Genomic DNA, 17712 nt, shown 5'->3' with positions numbered 1-17712 from the left:
AGATTGAGAATTACTACCTTGCAATCAAACACCACAGCACTAAAAATACACATCAGCAGGTTCAAGTAGAAGGTATACTCACTGTCAGAGATGCAAATAGAAAGATTGTGCAACATAAAGAGGAGGAAGTAGAAAAAGAATATTATAAGAGAGTTAAACATGTTGAGAGAGCTTTGAAGAAAAATACCACAGATCTAACTCAACAAGAGGTTAATGATATATATGAACATCTCATGAATAATACAGCTACTACAGATGATATAGATAAATTAATTATCATAGATTAGCAGTGTGGTGATGAGATATTAATTTTTGAAGTTCTAATTATCCATATTTTTATTGTTATGCTGTTTTTATCATTACGCTGTGGCGCACCCACATCAGGTGTGGGTGCGCGGAGGCACGATTATTGTACTATTGTGCGGTACGCTAGTCCATAATAGGAATCCTAGGCTCCAACACATTCAATGCTGGTCAGTCACGTTATCCCCCTCACAAATTAAACCCCGACTCGGCATCAGACGGTTGTTGACAAGTTCATCTCGGCGATTTTTCGCTTTCGAACCTTCAAACATGCCCAAGTCGACCCTCTTCAACCGTACCGTTTGAGCACACCGACCGCGCATCATGAGCCCGCGAGTAATCCACTAGGTAAACGTCCCACAAGGCTCAGCACCTGTGTTGCATCTGTTAGCGATCATGAACCTCTGCCCCCCCACATTAACTACTGCCTCGATCCTGTCGCCCCTCACTATGCCGTGAAGCCGAGATGATCCATCGCCTATCAACTGAATCACATCACTCCATCCATCAAAGGAAACCCAGCTACCAATACGAATCAAATCGCTTGCCGTTGGAATCCGTACCACTTCAAGACTTTCCAATCATTTGCTAGAGTTGTTTCTACGGGATACGCCCAACATGGACCCCCACATCACCCGCGAACTCTCCAGGCTTGACCCCGCCATTCCCTTCCGTGCCTCACTATCTCATCTCCACCATACCTGGGCTAAAACCTTTTACTGGCACCCGGAACTCTACATCCAACCTGAAACAGTCCCTGAGCTTCAAAAAATCGTCACTCTTGCCCGCCGTTGCCGCCGCCGCCTCGTGACCGTCGGTAGTGCCCACTCTCCCTCTGACCTCACGTGCACCTCTGCATGGCTCGTCAACCTTGATAACTTCCGCCGCATCCTCTCGTTCTCGCGCGACACGGGCGTCGTAACTGTAGAGGCGGGAATACGGCTACGCGATCTTTGCGTTGAATTGGACAAATATGGCTTGGCGTTGTCAAATCTAGGCAGCATTAACGAGCAGAGCATTGCTGGCTTGATATCGACTGGTTCCCATGGCAGCTCATTGAGATATGGACTGCTGTCGCAATCTGTACTGGCTCTTAGCATTCTACTGGCCAATGGGCAGGTAGTGCGCTGCAGCGCTGAGAACAATGTAGAGCTCTTCCGTGCCGCCCTCCTCTCGCTAGGCGCCATCGGCATCATCACCGAGATTACGCTGCAAGCCGTGCCGAGCTTCAAGATCGCATGGCAGCAGTCCATGCAGTCGCTGCCTCAAGTACTAGAGGGGTGGGACACAGGCCTCTGGACGTCATCGGAGTACGTGCGCGTTTGGTGGCTGCCATACTGGAAACGAGCTGTCGTCTGGCGCGCGGATAAGACCGATTTGCCACTCCGCGCACCCCCTTCAAATTTTTACGGTGGACGTGTTGGAAACCTCATTTACCATAATTTATTATATATATCTAATTACATCCCGTGTATCCTTCCCTGGGTCGAATGGTTCGTCTTCGGGATGCAGTACGGCTTCCGCCCAGGAAAACTAATTACTTCAGCTGTCGAACCAGGCCGGACAGGACTGCTCATGGATTGCCTCTATTCACAATTCGTCAACGAATGGGCCCTTCCACTGGAGAAAGGCCCGGAGGCCATCACCCGGCTCTCCGCTTGGATAAACGGCGATGCAGCCGTAGCCCGCATCCCCTTCAGCTCTAAAGGTGTCTGGGTGCATTCTCCTATCGAAGTCCGTGTCTCGGATACTTCCAAATCCAACACTCCGCGCCCTTATCTGGATGCATCACATGCTTCTGGACCAACTCTCTTTCTCAATGCCACACTGTACCGCCCACACCTGCGCGACCCTCCCTGTGTGGCTAGATACTATGAGGCGTTTGAATGGCTGATGCGCGATCTAGGTGGACGTCCGCACTGGGCCAAGAATTTCAGCTCCAGCACCGGATACAATGAGATACGAGCTATGTACGGTAATGACCTAGAAGAGTGGCTGAGGGTGCGCAACGCAGCGGATTTAGATGGCATGTTCCTTGGAGAATGGCATCGGAGAAACTTATTTCCCGCTTCGTCTTATTCATCCACTGATGACGGAGGGGACTGCTTCCCGCTCTCAGAGCGGGAACGGTCAAGGCAGAAACCTTCGAATTTACGGGGTGTTGGGGATGGGATTGAATATTTTGGTGATCAGAGATGGATGAATGATTCTACTTCTTCTGGTTCTGCAGCGGAGAAATGGTCTGGCAGCGGCCAGCGAGAGGCTCAGGATGGGAATAAGAATGATAACGACCACTTTGGGCCGCCAAGCCCCCCGACAACAGCTGCCAGCGAGGAGAGCTTTGATCACCTTGCCCATGGAGAAGCCAGCCTCATGCTGGAACAGAGATAGTGAACTCCAATTTCTGGGTAAGCTAATCATTAGCTGGCCAGATTGAATGGTGTCCTGTGTGGAGAGCTACTGTCTATGCGTATATATATATGTTCAAGGTTTCAGTTATCCATTTAATTTTTAACTCATAATTTACTCTGCTTTGCTCAACTTTACTCAACGTCTATCCAGTCGTCCTGGCGCTACAGAAGCAAGTGCAGAAAGAGATAAAAAGAGAGAATATCGTCTCGTCTTACAATCGAAAGAGACGTATGCAGAGGTCGTCGGAAGATGACAACCATTCTTCCCCCACCCCGCCTCACTGCCAGCTTTAATTTATCAGCCCCGGTTCACCCAATATCTAACCCCTCCCTCTCTTCGCCTCTCTCCCAGATAGATAGATACGAATCCTGCTCTTGGAGGGAGAGGTTGACGTGGACAGCGCCAACAGGTGGTTGCTAAGCTGTATTGATCTTCTCGAATCGAATATACATATAGTTACATTCTATTTGCCAAAACTTATTTAGGTTCTGCAACGGTGTAGTTACTTCGTTAATTTAGTCCCTCTGCTGGTCTGGTATCCGGGGGTTTCAATTCGGGAGCATCTTATGCCGGAGAGCGGGAAAACATATGCCATGACGTACGTACGTACTTTCACGCGCAGAGAGATGCAAGTTGTCACTCTATTCTTTTGACTTGTCGGATTCCCTCTGCCTTTGCTTAGTCATGCTCGCGTAGTCGTGTAGACAGCTTCAAGGATTCAACCAACCAACCTGCTTCCAGCATAACTATCTTCCACAACAAATCATGATCGCTTTTCATTTCCCCGGTCGATTGTCTCATGATGTTCCCTCCTCCATATTTTTGCACACGATAAGCCCCCACTTACCCTTGAGGCACGGTTTTCACATCTCGCACCTCATCTTTGCATGTACGGGATATCTCCGAAATTCGACAGATCGACATGATATAGGCTGCGAAAGGCACAGATACGCGTGTCAACGGCTGTATGTAGCCGTGATCTTGAGGACTCGGGCCTCTTTTCTCCCATGTTTCCCCGCGCGCTCTCCCTGATACCGTTGTCCCGCGCCTCGCACGGTGTCCAAGGCGTCATGCCCATCTACCCCTTTCCCGCACGAGGGTTGACTAAACTAAAACAGCGCATACAAGACAATGATATGATAAACATGGAGAAGAAGAACAAACTTTCATATGGATATTTTATTCACGCACATTGTCCTGCGTGTGTTGACAAGTGTCAAGGTTAGCCTTGCAGCATCACGAATCAAGTAGAGGGTTGAACAGCCGACGGTCGGCACTCTGGTAAATCATGAGCTCTTCTGAAGTCTTTTATTGGCTTGGCCTTACATTCGAACATGCGTCTCGAGTCTCGTCATTAGCCGATCCTTGTATCTTGTGACATTGTGTTTTTGTTAGCCCACTGTATCCTTTCCTCTCCTGCTCGTTTTTGCTGTTCTTGATCCCTATTTTACAGTTTCTTGTTCCAATGCATGATGCAGATATGGAAGTCTGAATGTGCTGCATGAAGCAGGTATCCACACCGGAGTGATACACGATGTTTCGACACATGCACAGGGAGACATCAAAAAGCATATCACAACATGAAAATGATCCGAAGCAACGAGACAGCGGAGATTCTGCAGGGTTGTCTTGCCGGCTTCCGTAGGGGACCTACCGAAAGTAGAAAACTATAAGGAGATAATTACGCCCGTTCAACCATTGAAAGTCCTTGTCCGCTGGCAGTTAGTCCAATGGAATCCATAGGTCGAGTATCCGGCCCACGGGGTGATGTGCCTGAAGTAATTTTTGGGACATCCCTGGATAACTAACTACCACTTCGGTTGCTGAGCCGTGAAGCCTTGCCCTCCTCAAGGATTCTGTCTCCGAAACCCCGATATCACTGAAAGGGGGGTCATCTCTCTCTACTGCGATTCGTAACTAATGGGAGGACTCCCAAGTTACGTATTTTCTAAACTCGAGATAACTAGTTTTACCAGCTAATTTCCTGTGCTGTTTTCTCCTGAGATATATGTGATATACATATACATGAAGGTGTACGGCAAGACAGCTAGAATAATACACCAGCGCTTTCTTTCTCCCACACAATTCTCTGGAAGAAGAGCATCTTCAGTTTCACATGGGCATTGGTATTTAATGGATTCCTTAGTAGATGGCATGCTATATGGTATGGTGCTGCCCCGTCGTACTGTTGTCAGGTTAGCTCGTCTATTTCTTCTCGCGCACATTCACAGATTGGCCGCCAACAGGGGCGAAATGAGGGGGAAGAGGGATAAAACGAAATAAATTAAGGTGCATTGAGAGGGTTCTAAGCATCGACATCTGGCAGGGATGGATATGCACGCCAAGCGTGCTTGGAAAAAGAACTTCGCTGTGTGAATGAAACGCCACGGAGGGGCACGGAAAAATAATCTCTCGAGGCTGTGCTGGCGAACTTAGTTTAACTAATAAGTCCTCTCCTTCTGGCTTAGTCCAGGGCTATTTTCTGGCGATCCCAGCACAGAGCAATCTCAGCGATTACAGCTTATGCAGCCAGCTGGTATGAGAACTAAAAGAGGATGTTTCGATGTTAGCCTGAATGGAAATCCCGTTTAAGAAACCAAATTTGAGGGAAGAAACAGGGCGGCTCTACCCTTGCTGTTCTTGGACGTTTGCACCGATCATCTGCGCCGTGGCCCGTGGCCCGGGAAGGGTAATAATACATCTGCCGCTGTAGCAATACCCAAGGCGCGCATGCAAATACGTACAGCATCATGCAGGTTGATTTGCATTCAGCTGTTCAATCACATTCTGAGATTTAGTATGTCAAGGACAGTGTTTTGGCCCCAACCACATCCCAGAGATGCACTGCACGTTTGCTGCCTCCATGCTTACCGCCATCGATTTCTCGCCGTCACTGTCGTCATCGCGCTTCGATATTGTCGGGGAATAGCCGTGAAAGTGAGCGATGATGTCATGATACCAGGAGATGGCCTTCCAAAATTGAGATTGTTTCTGCTGTAGAAGGGGATAACAATAGGAATAATCGACTATCGCGAACGGAATCAAGAAAATAGAACACCCCAAATGGGTTATGATTTAGTTATACAACTTCCCTAATCCAGAACAAAAGGATATCTCGTGCCCCAAAGTTTTGAGGGTTGTTCGGTAAAGGGAGGCGGGTGCTGGCAACTAACTAGGCTCTCGTTCGATATCTGAATATTTTATGATATGCAGGCCAGCGTTTGAACCGCCAAAGGCCCCCCCTGGTTTGGGGGTCGTCTCTCTGACCACTAAAAAGTGGTTGCGAGGGACGATAACTTAACCGAATACCAGTGAAAGCATGCAGATGATCAGATTTATCAGGCTACATCAGAACACAACGTCAGATAGAGGAGGAACAGGGCGGACTGAGCAAACCTGCAGCATTTGAAGCTTAGGGCTAGTGGACCAAACTTCGCGATCAGCCAAGGGCAATTTTCGGGTATTCAAATTAGGCCCATCATTTGGCAAGGGTCGAATATCAGCCTGCTTCGGAAGAGATTTGCCCTCCCATCATCACCATCCGTGGGATTCGCCTCAAAAATCGCTGCGTTTATCAATTGAGGTCTTGATGCCCCTCACTCCTCATCCGCTTGACCGTCGATAATCGGATTACTTAATGCAGCAAGGTAACTACCTCCAACTATCATGCTATGGGAGCCACCGGCTTGTTGGAAAGCAACCAGGTGTGAAATACACCATGAGCTGCTCTTAATCCTCGACATTTGATGCCCAAAAGGCCGACCCCAGTACTCTATCGAGCCAGTCTCTGTTCACTAACTTCCATTTCTCATTCTAGCTTCGCTGCCCCGCTTCTGTTTGGAGTCGGGTCGGGCCGATTTTTGATACGATGGCTTCCCTCCCCCACGCAATGATACCTAGGAATAAGTCATGCTGACATTGAAAGCCCCGTGGCATTAGACTAGAGCCCTGGTCACGAATCAAAGCCGTACTAATTCAACCATCCCCATGCTGTTTCGAATGAGAAGGGCAGTCTGGTGGGGGTGAAAAAATAAAATGTGGAAGGGGTAAATCCTACCTTCAAATATTTCGACAACACCATGACTGGAGCTGTTTCCACGTCACAACCATGTAGGTAGTTACCGAATAAGTTCGAGAAAAAGTGGTGTGGGAAAGAAAAGGCGGGTTGGATGATGACAACAAACTTGACCATGCCTCTCCGAATAATCGTTGCCACTTTTTCTATATCTTATGTTCCCCTCTTCTCATTGTAAACCTACCTTTTCTGTGAGGTTTCGCTGGCACATCTTCAGTTTCCTCACTCCTATCCTTATTCACTCTTGTACTTGCACCTTATTCCTCTAACCAGTACGCCCAGATGCCACCAACCATCTTTCCAAAACTCCATGCATCTATCAACCCCCCGGAGACTCACTCCGCTCCCAATGCGACAGCATCTTTTTCAAATTTCGGTCCACAGAGAAATATACCTGAAGGTGGGACGCCGCATCAGATCTTTAGAGCCAAACGGAAACATGTCCTTAAGGCCTGCGACCGTTGCAGGGTAAAGAAAACAAAGGTCCAGTCATAGCGCGTCACGATCCATTTGTCAGTGACATGGGGCTCATAATAATTTCTCCAGTGCGACGGGAACCAACCATGTTATCGTTGTGCGGCATATAATCATCCATGTCTCTTTCGTGAGAGAAAGGCGACGCAAATGAAGGCGTATTCAAGAGGGTGAGGGCTTGCATTCCTACTTCTCCGTTCGCTTTCTCTTCGACGGAGCATTGACATGTCTGCTTTCTTTTTTCTTGTTATGGCTACTATAGCTTTGTCCAGATGCTCGAGTCGCACCATGCCTTGGTAGTGAAGGCCCTGCAGCAGCTGTACACCCACTGCGTAAATAATGAGTGCTTTCCAGGAGACCCAATCGATGTTGTGGATGGTAATCCTTGCACCCATGCCATTCTGGATAGATTAGGGTTGATCAAACAAGCTGAGGAGTCACCGGAGACGTTAGAGGGAAATAGTCCTTCCCTTTCGCCGTGTTGGGAAAAGAGTCCCATGTCATCAGACTCCGTCGAAACGAATGGGTTGTCCCTAGAGCCTGTCAGTTCCCTTGAACTTTCCCCGTCAAGCATGAGCGCCTTAGCATCTCCCTTAGAACCGGACTGTGTGAAAATTGAGCCATCCTTTGGCCAACACCATGCTACATATTCCGTTTACTATTGTAGTGACAATGTGTGGCCAATGCAGGGCCCACCCGAGGAATTCATCCACTCTTACTCGACTGCGGGGTTTAGTCCGGAGGCTGAACGTATTGCGGACAGCTCCGATGGCAATCTGACATATCTCAGCGTTGGCACGGCGAACTGCTTTACACAAGTAGGAGAGCGACACATCGGTATGCCAAGGCCATGTCCGCAAGAGGATGGCAGTATCGTGTATCCTCATGTCAGTGGTGTTGGATTCTACCATGGTCTAAATGGTGGCACCGGAGGAGTAGAATCTCAGTTCTCCTGGGCGCCTTCAAATTAGATTCGAAATAGTGACTCGAGCCGATATCCCCTGGAGAACGTCCAACGAGAAGCGCCGCGCAGATGAGGCTGTCTGGGAAAATTCGCAGTATGGCACGGTATATTTTTGGCCTTTCTCGATCGCGGGGTGACAAAGCCGTTCCCGACAACCACCACTCCTACAATTTCTCACAACAACAACAACAACAACATCAGCATATTTCCTCAGTTCCTCCACTATCCGTGATTCTAGTGTACCGCTCCCGGACGCCGGTCGTTATATAAATTTTCAACGGGGGCAAATTATCCAAATTTGCAGTTTTCCGCTTCGCTTCTGAATGGACACGATTAGACGTTTGAAAGAGTTAATCCTCTATATTGGTCGGGATTAACGGCGTAAAAGATGATTAAGGATTGACTCTGAAGGTTACATCGGGGATATTGAACTTGTCAGACGAGGCAATCGTCGGATCTTGTACTATCTTTTGTTCTCTTCTTTTGAAGTTCCTTGATTTTCCACTCAACTTTCTTCGGGTGATTCAGGCATGCTACTGCCAATTCCTTTCCTGCACCAATATTTGGAGTGTTTCTTATATTCCCCCCATTCAGTCATTTGGGCACCTCGCATATTTGCATTGGAGAGAGGTAAGCATCCCGGAGGATGTTTCGGAGTTTACTTTTGGTGATGAGGATTATAACCCCCAAGTATCAGCCCCTCTGGGGCTCATCATGGATGTCAGTTCGCTATACACACAATTCAGTCAAACAAGCATATATACATATTTCATGTGAATGCACATATATATTCATATGCCTACCAGTGTGTATAAGTACCTGAGTTTGAAGCAATGGAGAGAGTTGCCGGAGTGTTTGAAAGAGGGATTGTAACAAGCTTCTTTATCTATCATAGAAGCACAGGATCTAGGAGGCCGGTTTCCGGTTAACAATAGGGTGCAGGATAGAGTAAGGAATGGAATAACAAATGGTTTTCATTGCAAGAATATGAAATTAGAGGTGATGTCATAAACAGGTTGTCCCTATGAAGCAGATATGAAGCGGCGAGATAGGGGGGAAGAACATTAATTGACATACCATAAAAAAAGATAATGGATGTTCCTGAGGCTCCGTAAGGCCCAATGCGATTATTACAATGCAGGAGAAGCAAAATGTTGACCAGAGAAGAGTTACGTCACTGAAGGGCCCATCAGATCATCGCAGAATGGGGAATGGTTTGGGGGGGGTTTGAGAGAAATCACAAAAGACGGGGTAATGAGACTGTCGAGTCTTGTGGGGTATTAGGTGAACCTGGAGAACAGGAGAAGAAGAACAGTTGTAGGAGGGAGCGGGACGGGAATTATGTATAAAGTGAGGTCAAAATTGACGTTGGGATGCAGTCCACCAAAGAAGTCAAATATGGAGCAACTTTTAAACCAGAAACTTTGAGTCTAGTTAGATAACTAACTAGTTATATAACCTTTTTTTTTATAAAAATAAAACAATTCATCCCAACAACCCGGAAGCAGACTCTGGACCATGTCATCCATGTTAGGTACTGACCAGGTTGCCCTGCTCCAACACTAGGTAGTCGAAACATCGTGGGAATTTGAATTTTGCCGGCTTGGGCGGCTGTATTTATTTCAGGGTTAACAGAGGCATGTTGTATCTGCTACAGAATGAAACCCTTGCTGGACTTTTAGTTCCACTGTTCTGGTCGACTAACTAACTAGTTAATTGTCCATGGATCCTTTGTCAAGTAATCTTGACAAAATTTCCACTGGCACTTTGATTGCTCTCCTCTCCTCGAAGCGCTTTGTATTTGCCAACGCTATCGCAGCAAGCCCCGCCATCTGGTCATATATCCGCCTTTGCATGGCAATGCATTTTGGGGATTGGTATGATGCATGACTCTGGTGGATGGGTGTATTTGTTGAAATGGAGGGGCAAAAGTGGATGACAAGATGACCGTTGAAAACCTCTGAGATAGACTTTTTCTAGCCAACTAGAGAAATTAGTGACTTGTTAGACCCGCTCAGTTCAATATTTTGGTCATGCTGGTGATTCTAGGCAGTCCGAAGCTACCTAAACGCAGAGGCGAAACCCCGCCGTTAAGAAATTTTGGTGCCCTTGAGGACGCCAGGTAATAGTTCATCTGGGTCGACTCCAAATGAAACCTCATATCGCTTTGCGCACTAAGACTAGATCTGCGTAATGTGGTACCTAAACGATATATTATACGTCATGAAACTTGAGGGGAATAAATGTTGTCAATGGACATCCACCTAGCAGTAAACGAATTCAATGGGATTAAGGAGGGGGCTATGGAAATATGGAGACAAGGCCAGCACGGCTTGCACAGCAGATCTTGATCAAGTGAAAGACGGGTGTCGCTGATCAAAGATACTTGTAAAAAGAATATAAAAATATAAAATAAATAATAAATAAATAAAATAAATGAAGGGGCAGGCCCTGAAAGAAAATATGGGGCAATCCATACTTTTAAGGTTGCTGACAAGCACTGTTCATGGTTCAACATGGGTTTCTTTACTTGCAGAGGTTCCTGGAGGGTTCCGTTGAAAGGTACGGAGATACAGGATGTTGGGAGTCATTTCAACCAATCGATGCCCCTGGATTAAAACTCCTGCAGGCCAGTTCGCGTTGAGAGGTTGGGCACACGAAAATCGGTTGCTCTCCGGATGGTCCACTAGTTAACTAGTCAAGTTAGTTACAGGTGAGCGACAAAAGTAAATTGAACATTTTTCCTCAACCAGGATGTTCATCCTGGAACTGAGTGGCCCAACTTTAAGTTCAACTTTTATAAAACCACAATCAACTGTAACTCTCCCACAACACGTGGTTCTCCTTTTCCTATCTTCAACTGTATGGATATTTAAAGCCTTACCTAATCCTAGCTTCCTCGATCTCCTCGATCCCTTCGTGAGAACTGAGTGAAGGCCAACATTGTTCCCAGTCTGCCTCTTTTACATGAAGGAACTCCAGCCGGTCTGCGTCAGATTGTGTATATGCTTTCTTTGCAGAGACGTTGTAGGACGTTGTAATGCAATGCATTGACACACGAAGGCATTCCAATAGCTCACAGGTAAAACTCCTTACTGACTTTGCTTAGCGACGGGGAATGATTTGACAGTGTTTAAGGTTAAGGTCTGTTCATTGACAATATGTGAGCATTGACAGCTTCACCAACAAGACGTCCTTAAAGAAGACAACACTGGTGACGATTCTAATCACGAGCGACTCTACTCTTTACAATTTAGGGCCTAGTCCAGGATTTAGACGAAGCTGAAGCAATATCCTTTATTCGAAACCACACGTCTGTACCAGTTCCTTGAATCCAAGGTTCCGGAAAGCAACTAGGTCTCGATGAAGCACTCTAGTGGAAGTAACTTGATATTTAACGGCCCAAAATGACGGCCAACGCCTGAGCTGAGACCTTTCTCAACTGCGAACATGCATTCACCTGATACCGGGTAGATTGGCTCTCGTTAGTTATGGAAGTGTTGCTTAACTAGTGATCAGAGGCTAGAAACTTTGTCGACCATTCTATTAACAAGATGTTCAGTTGTTATCGCATCAATTACACACATGCGGATTTAAGATTTGAAATTATTTTGGAGGATGCAAACAATTACAGTGTTATTTCGATACTTGGTTGAGAAATGGCTGGCTTTTGTCCTCGATGGGGGGATAGGAAATCATTAACATATGGTGGCTGATATCAGCAGTGGTGTAAATAACTTCTCATGGGAAGTAGTTAGAAAATGAAGAAATCTACAAATGTTTGGAACATTTTTATATTTACACAGGCCATCAATCTCCCAGCCCTTCAAAGAGTATGATTGGATTTATTCTCTCTCTAATCATCCCTATCGTGAGAACTATATCGTCTTACCAGGTAATGTTCTGTGAGATCCTACGGAAACCTTGAATAAGACTCATATACTAATGTGGCTCAGAATTAGTTGGTGCTATGGCAAACTCTACACATAGCTTGCCTGTTCGAAGGAGGAACTCTTTGAAGGGTTTTACCCCTATCTCCTCCAAAATATGATCTGTCTGAATGATTTCTGTCTTCCGTGTATTCCTGTACTTCAGAAGTTATTGTGTTGCCCAAGATGGAGGCACATCCATCTAAACTGTCAAACAATCGACTTAGCGGGAAACAATGACTATAACCATCACGCACACACTACTACTAAATATCTTAGAGGCGATGCTTCATATCACATAGCTTGCTCACACCATGCTATAGCTGATTTGTTCGGAAATTTTTACTAAGAGGCTCAGTTTGTCCCAAAGGGCTTTTTTAAGCCACAACCCAATACAAACGACCTGCTCAACGGATCACACCCCATCTGATCTCAAGGACCCCCCCCCAAACCTGGAGACCGCGAGTTGTCTGCATATTTAGTAAATTTAGCGATCCCGCCAAATTAAAATGTCTCTCAAAAATGCACCACATAGATCAAATCATCTTCGGATGGCGCGGCTGCCTTCATGTTTTTCAATTTTTCAAATTCTGGGCTGGTTTCTTCTTTCGATTCTCCTTACATTTAAACAACTTCACCGTGAAGACGAGGCCAAAGTATGTCTTGGAGAGCCAGGCCACTGTACAGCAGGTGGTTGTTCAGGCAAATGGCGTGAAGCGACAACCTGCTAGCGGAAAACAGCCCAGCGAAACCACCAAGCCAGCTACCATGACATCGCAGTATTTCAACCCGGAATATGAGCCCAAGGAAATTCAAAAGAAAGATTTGTTCAGGAAGGCATCATACTGGCTGGGGGGAGCTGTTGCGATTGCTTCACCCGGGTATCGGCCAAGGAATTAGCGAGCACAGCAACTTCAACCTATGAGGTAAGTGATAGGCTACGGGCTACCATGACCTGCATCTACACCATTGCCTTCGGTAGTCGTCCACCGGAAACAAGCTTCTGAGAATGGGGCCAACTACAGTGCCAACAACCCAACAACCCAGAGCTCCAAATATGGGTAGCTGCGACTTTGTATGTCACGGAAGTCGGCACCTACGAGAAAATCTTCGGCCCTCTTGACGACAGAACCGCTGAAAAGCTTTCTCAGGAATATCCAGTCTTCGCTACTGCGCTGCATGTTCTTCCTGGCAAGTGGCCTGCGGACCGCTGTGCTTTCCGGAAGTACTGGTACGAGATGATTGATACAATTGAAATTACCTACCACGCGGCTCCTGCTGCGAAAATCTTGTTTGTGGCCAAAGCGGGCACCGCTTTGGATCAAGGTCAATATGCCCATAGTGCGTTTGTTGACAGCAGAATGGCTGCCACCACGGCTCCGGGAGGCATACGGGCTGAATATGTCCAAGTCAAGGTGGAGGACTTACAGGTCTTTTATACGTATTGCAAAGGGGATATACCTCACCTACCATTGTTTGTGTGAACGGCCCCATGCAAACATATGAAGAAACATGGCTAAGAAGAAATGAGTGTTGATTTGCATACAGTTTAATTATAACAGTATGTTCAGTTAACTGTGACTGGAGGCTTGTATTTCTTAATGTGCCCTTTTACCTCAAACCGCGTGTGTTACCTTAGTTCTTTTCTTTCCCTTTGTCTAGCTTCGGCGTTGGCTTTATATTCTCTTCTATTGTATTATCGGTAGTCTGTCTCTGACTCCTTCTAATACTACTTATTATAGAAACATTAACCGCGAGGGATTTTGTTCTTAAATCAGACAATCATTTAAATATACCATGTCTTCAACACAACTGGCTGGATTTTACATGAATGTGCACCTTTTTCCCCTCTCAAATATTGCTGCACAAAATATCTTGACAGCTGCCTGTCATAATTCCTCTTCATATATTGAAGCAAAGAGATTGAAATTGAAGAATCGCAAACATCTACTATGACCTCTGAAGCTTTAGTGAGCTTTCCATCGTTCAACATGTCGTCACTGTGGTCCAATACCAAGCCTTTTATGTCAGGCGTACCACGAGCAATGGAGTGTCTTGGCGCGGGACGGTCCGCTAACCTTAATTTGTAATAGCCATTGATTGGCTATAATAGTTAGAGTTTTCATCATGTCCAGGAATCTTGGATGGTTCTCCATGTTTGTTTCCAGATCGAACTTACGATTCGGATCTCCCTGGGATACAAGTAGTTATAAAAAGTTAAAGAGGGAATGATAAATAATGAATATGAAATATTGAGATTGAATAACTACGTTCCTTACTAATATATTTTTATGAGTCTGAAATACAGACTGAAGAAAACTAACATCAGTGATGCCAATGATAATGTATCTTCATTGTCTTCTCCCAGGCCCCACTAATGTGGTGAAGTGATGATCTTTACGTAATTCATCGTTGAAGTTCTTTTGACCTCTAGTCTTCCCAGTTTCATGAAAAACTGTTGCAAGGCACATTATTGGCTGCGTTATAATTTGCATACTCAGAGCTTATCATCGTAATGAATAACTACTGCTCTGGAATAACAGTAGTTCCTGCAACACGGGTAATTTAATCGATGTGACAAGAGAACTCAACCGTTATGACGGCAAATACTGTGTTAAGATAATGCATTTAAAGTATTCTTGCTGCCCTGTGCGAATGGGGCCCTTCTCAAAACATATTAATCGCGAAATTGTTTATAATATTTTCTTAATAGAATTAGATCTGATAAATTGTTTTCATAGCTATCTGTTGAGATATATAATTAAACAACGAAATATACACAATAAATATCACCCGCAATTGGCACGCCATGTTATCCTATCACTTCTCACCATTTTAAAATATAGAGCCCCAATATTATGTCTCAAATCACCCCCTGTGGCACCCAGCAATAACTCCGGTAAGCTTTACAGAAAGGTACTTGTACAGCACGTCGAAGCCGATTCCTCCAATGTCTTATCGATCACCATTGCCTCGGCTTGGATATTGGACAATAAACTTTCGACTGAAGGTGGAGGTTGTTAAACCATGAGGAGGTGTTGTCAACCTTTGCCTCGCTGTGAAGTGTGCTTCGACCTTCTGGTTTAGGTGAACTTCGCATGGAATTTGTGGAATTGCGGTTGCAGGAATTCCAAATGGCGATTGAGGTGGATCATCCATCTTTGATACTATCGAGGGTAGTTTCAGTTGAAGTAGACATTGTTATTATTCAACTTCCATAGGTCCAAGACATCTTTGTCGGAGGTTTGCTGCAATAGTTGTATTATATCCATTAATTAATTGCCAAAAAAAAAATTTCCGCAGTACACAGGTTTAAATCCTTGTATCTGTCCCGAATCTTCTCAAGGCGAGTTTGTAGGCTGGTCTTGTAGCCTTTGGTCTAGTACATCTCATAGAAAGATAATATGGTTGGGAAGATAGCAAGAACTACACAGTTATATATCAGTAATAATGTCTCCGGATCACAATACCCAACAATATAATGAACAGCCAGGTAGTTATCCTCTCAAAATATATTAATTAATTAATTAATATCCATTTGATTTGCCATATCAACATTGCTGTCAACTCACCCTTCAGGGGTGAGAGTTAAATTATGTATAACTAGTTGGAGGACGAGGGATTTGAATGGTTGGTCCTCTAACACATTTTCTCTCAGAAAGGCTTCATCGGTAACTTGGTTCTTCAGATGTTTCCGGAGAGATACAAGTCGTTAATATTTCAAATCGCAGTTTTGGGTATTCACAGGTGACTTTTTTCAGTCCGATTCATGAGAGTGAGAAGCCAGAGAAGGGGAAGTTAGGAAAGTCACTGTCGTCCTTGGGCAACCCTAGCAGCATCATGTAACCTTGATGCAAGGGTTAATATTGGAATCCCTACAGCTATTGACCTAAGCAGAGATTAAAAGTGCAGGAAATTGAACATGATGCTTGCACATCATCATATCAAATGAGAAATGGTGATCTCGGGAAACAGTTCTATGTGTTAGAGCGCTATGACCTAATACAAATTTTGGAGAGACAGGGCTATTATCTATATCCTTCATCAGATCTAGAGATGATACTTTTGCTTTATTTCTTCTCTTTTCATGTGTCTCCTCTATCATCTCCGCCTAAGGGAGTCCGATTTCTTCTCTCAAAACTGTCTTGCATGAGTCAACATCAATCTCTAGAGACCAACAATTTCATTTTTACTGAATGGCAGACAGATAGAATTGGAACAACTACACTTGACAGTACAAGTGCAATATGTGAAGAATTGATGGATGTCTAGAACTAAATGATTTTGCACTCCTACTTGATGTTGGATTGAATATCAGCTACTCAGAGCCGTCTACACTTTTTTATATTTCTTGCGCGGCCCTTAATGCGCATCTTTGTCCAACAGAAACTGATTGAAATAGCCTTCACCTGCTCAATAGAACTTCACTTTAAATGGATAACTTTTGCACACGGTGTTAAATCCTGCCATTGGCGGTTAAACTGGCGATGAAAGTGTTGATCAACCCATGAATATCATCCACTAATTACCGCCAACCAAATACTCCCGTTCCATTCTCCCGAAAATGCACGGTCCGATATTAATAGACTTCCTCCAGAGCACAGCATAAACCCATTAAAGTCGATTTCAAGCACAACATCAGATAAACAAACAAACCCACCCTTCGGAATATGGAACTGCTGGACCGCATCTATCCGCAGTGGGGATAAAGGACACCAGTTGAAAGCTACGTTAAACAGTTGAAGGCGAAATCCGAGGAACGGAGCTTACAACATTTTTTGTCTTTGACCGGCTGAGGAGATGTAACTACAGCACAATGTACTGGATGATCCGACTTCGAGAAACCAACGCAAATATTCCAATCTGTAACATTATGCAGGATTTTACTGTGTGGCACTTCTCAAATCCATTCTCCTAACATGAGGGTTGAAGGTTCGAAATGAGGCGTGTGCGAACAGCCTGTTCATGTGATAGTTAAACAACGTCACTGCGTAAGGCTATGGAATGGAAATATTTGGTGATTGGAATTTATGTTCTAAAGGACGTATATCCTTTTAGAGCCACTATGCTACCTGTTGGATTCTTTGGCATGCCGATGCTATGCGTGTAATCCGGGTTACTTCTAGTAGGTACCAAACCAAAATTTCCTCGCGTCAGTGGCAAAAGAAACGTGAATCTCAAAATGGTCCTTGCGCCGCTGGTGTGAGCATTAACTATTCCTTGCAACCAGTGATCTTTTCCCATCCATACGTTCGTCTCATCAGAGAACCATGGAATCCGTGCGGTCGTGTCCCACCCAATCGGGGTATTGGACTAATCATGCCAGAAACATTCAACCCTCACAGGCTCACCCACAAACAAGACTCCAGGACTTGCTGGGATACTGGTTCGAAAATGGTTTTCGACAGTCTGAAGAATTGACATTGTCTAGAAACCAGTAAATCAAATTTTGCAATGTCCTGGTAGTTTCATGATATTGAGATTGAAATCGCAGCAGAGAGATTCTTGTGATAAGGAATGTTTCTGGTTATTGATGCCCGATGCCCTTAAACATC

General features: G+C 45.2%; 5 protein-coding genes across 5 annotated transcripts; 4 read left to right on the top strand and 1 right to left on the bottom strand.

Annotated features, from left to right (window-relative positions):
- Window positions 1–921: 921 nt before the first annotated feature.
- PADG_06827 (D-arabinono-1,4-lactone oxidase) lies at window positions 922–2694 on the top strand (the record flags this gene model as incomplete). Its single annotated transcript, XM_010763946.1, has 1 exon — window positions 922–2694. The coding sequence occupies one exon, from the start codon at window positions 922–924 to the stop codon at window positions 2692–2694; it is 1773 nt and encodes a 590-aa protein (XP_010762248.1).
- A 4378-nt stretch (window positions 2695–7072) lies between these two features.
- On the top strand, window positions 7073–8235 carry PADG_06824 (uncharacterized protein; the record flags this gene model as incomplete). Its single annotated transcript, XM_010763802.1, has 2 exons — window positions 7073–7258; window positions 7537–8235. The coding sequence occupies 2 exons, from the start codon at window positions 7073–7075 to the stop codon at window positions 8233–8235; spliced, it is 885 nt and encodes a 294-aa protein (XP_010762104.1).
- A 4444-nt stretch (window positions 8236–12679) lies between these two features.
- On the top strand, window positions 12680–13057 carry PADG_12194 (uncharacterized protein; the record flags this gene model as incomplete). The annotated part of the gene is made up of 1 exon (XM_010764026.1): window positions 12680–13057. The coding sequence occupies one exon, from the start codon at window positions 12680–12682 to the stop codon at window positions 13055–13057; it is 378 nt and encodes a 125-aa protein (XP_010762328.1).
- A 50-nt stretch (window positions 13058–13107) lies between these two features.
- Window positions 13108–13641, top strand: PADG_12193 (uncharacterized protein; the record flags this gene model as incomplete). The annotated part of the gene is made up of 2 exons (XM_010764025.1): window positions 13108–13135; window positions 13205–13641. The coding sequence occupies 2 exons, from the start codon at window positions 13108–13110 to the stop codon at window positions 13639–13641; spliced, it is 465 nt and encodes a 154-aa protein (XP_010762327.1).
- Window positions 13642–15112: 1471 nt separating this feature from the next.
- On the bottom strand, window positions 15113–15316 carry PADG_06821 (uncharacterized protein; the record flags this gene model as incomplete). The annotated part of the gene is made up of 1 exon (XM_010763801.1): window positions 15113–15316. The coding sequence occupies one exon, from the start codon at window positions 15314–15316 to the stop codon at window positions 15113–15115; it is 204 nt and encodes a 67-aa protein (XP_010762103.1).
- Between the last annotated feature and the right edge of the window lie 2396 nt (window positions 15317–17712).

Source organism: Paracoccidioides brasiliensis (genome assembly GCF_000150735.1).
Source record: "Paracoccidioides brasiliensis Pb18 unplaced genomic scaffold supercont2.9, whole genome shotgun sequence".
Classification (NCBI taxonomy): Eukaryota; Fungi; Ascomycota; class Eurotiomycetes; order Onygenales; family Ajellomycetaceae; genus Paracoccidioides; species Paracoccidioides brasiliensis.
The sequence above is the reverse complement of the archived record's forward strand: the minus strand, read 5'-3'. Positions and strand labels throughout refer to the sequence as shown.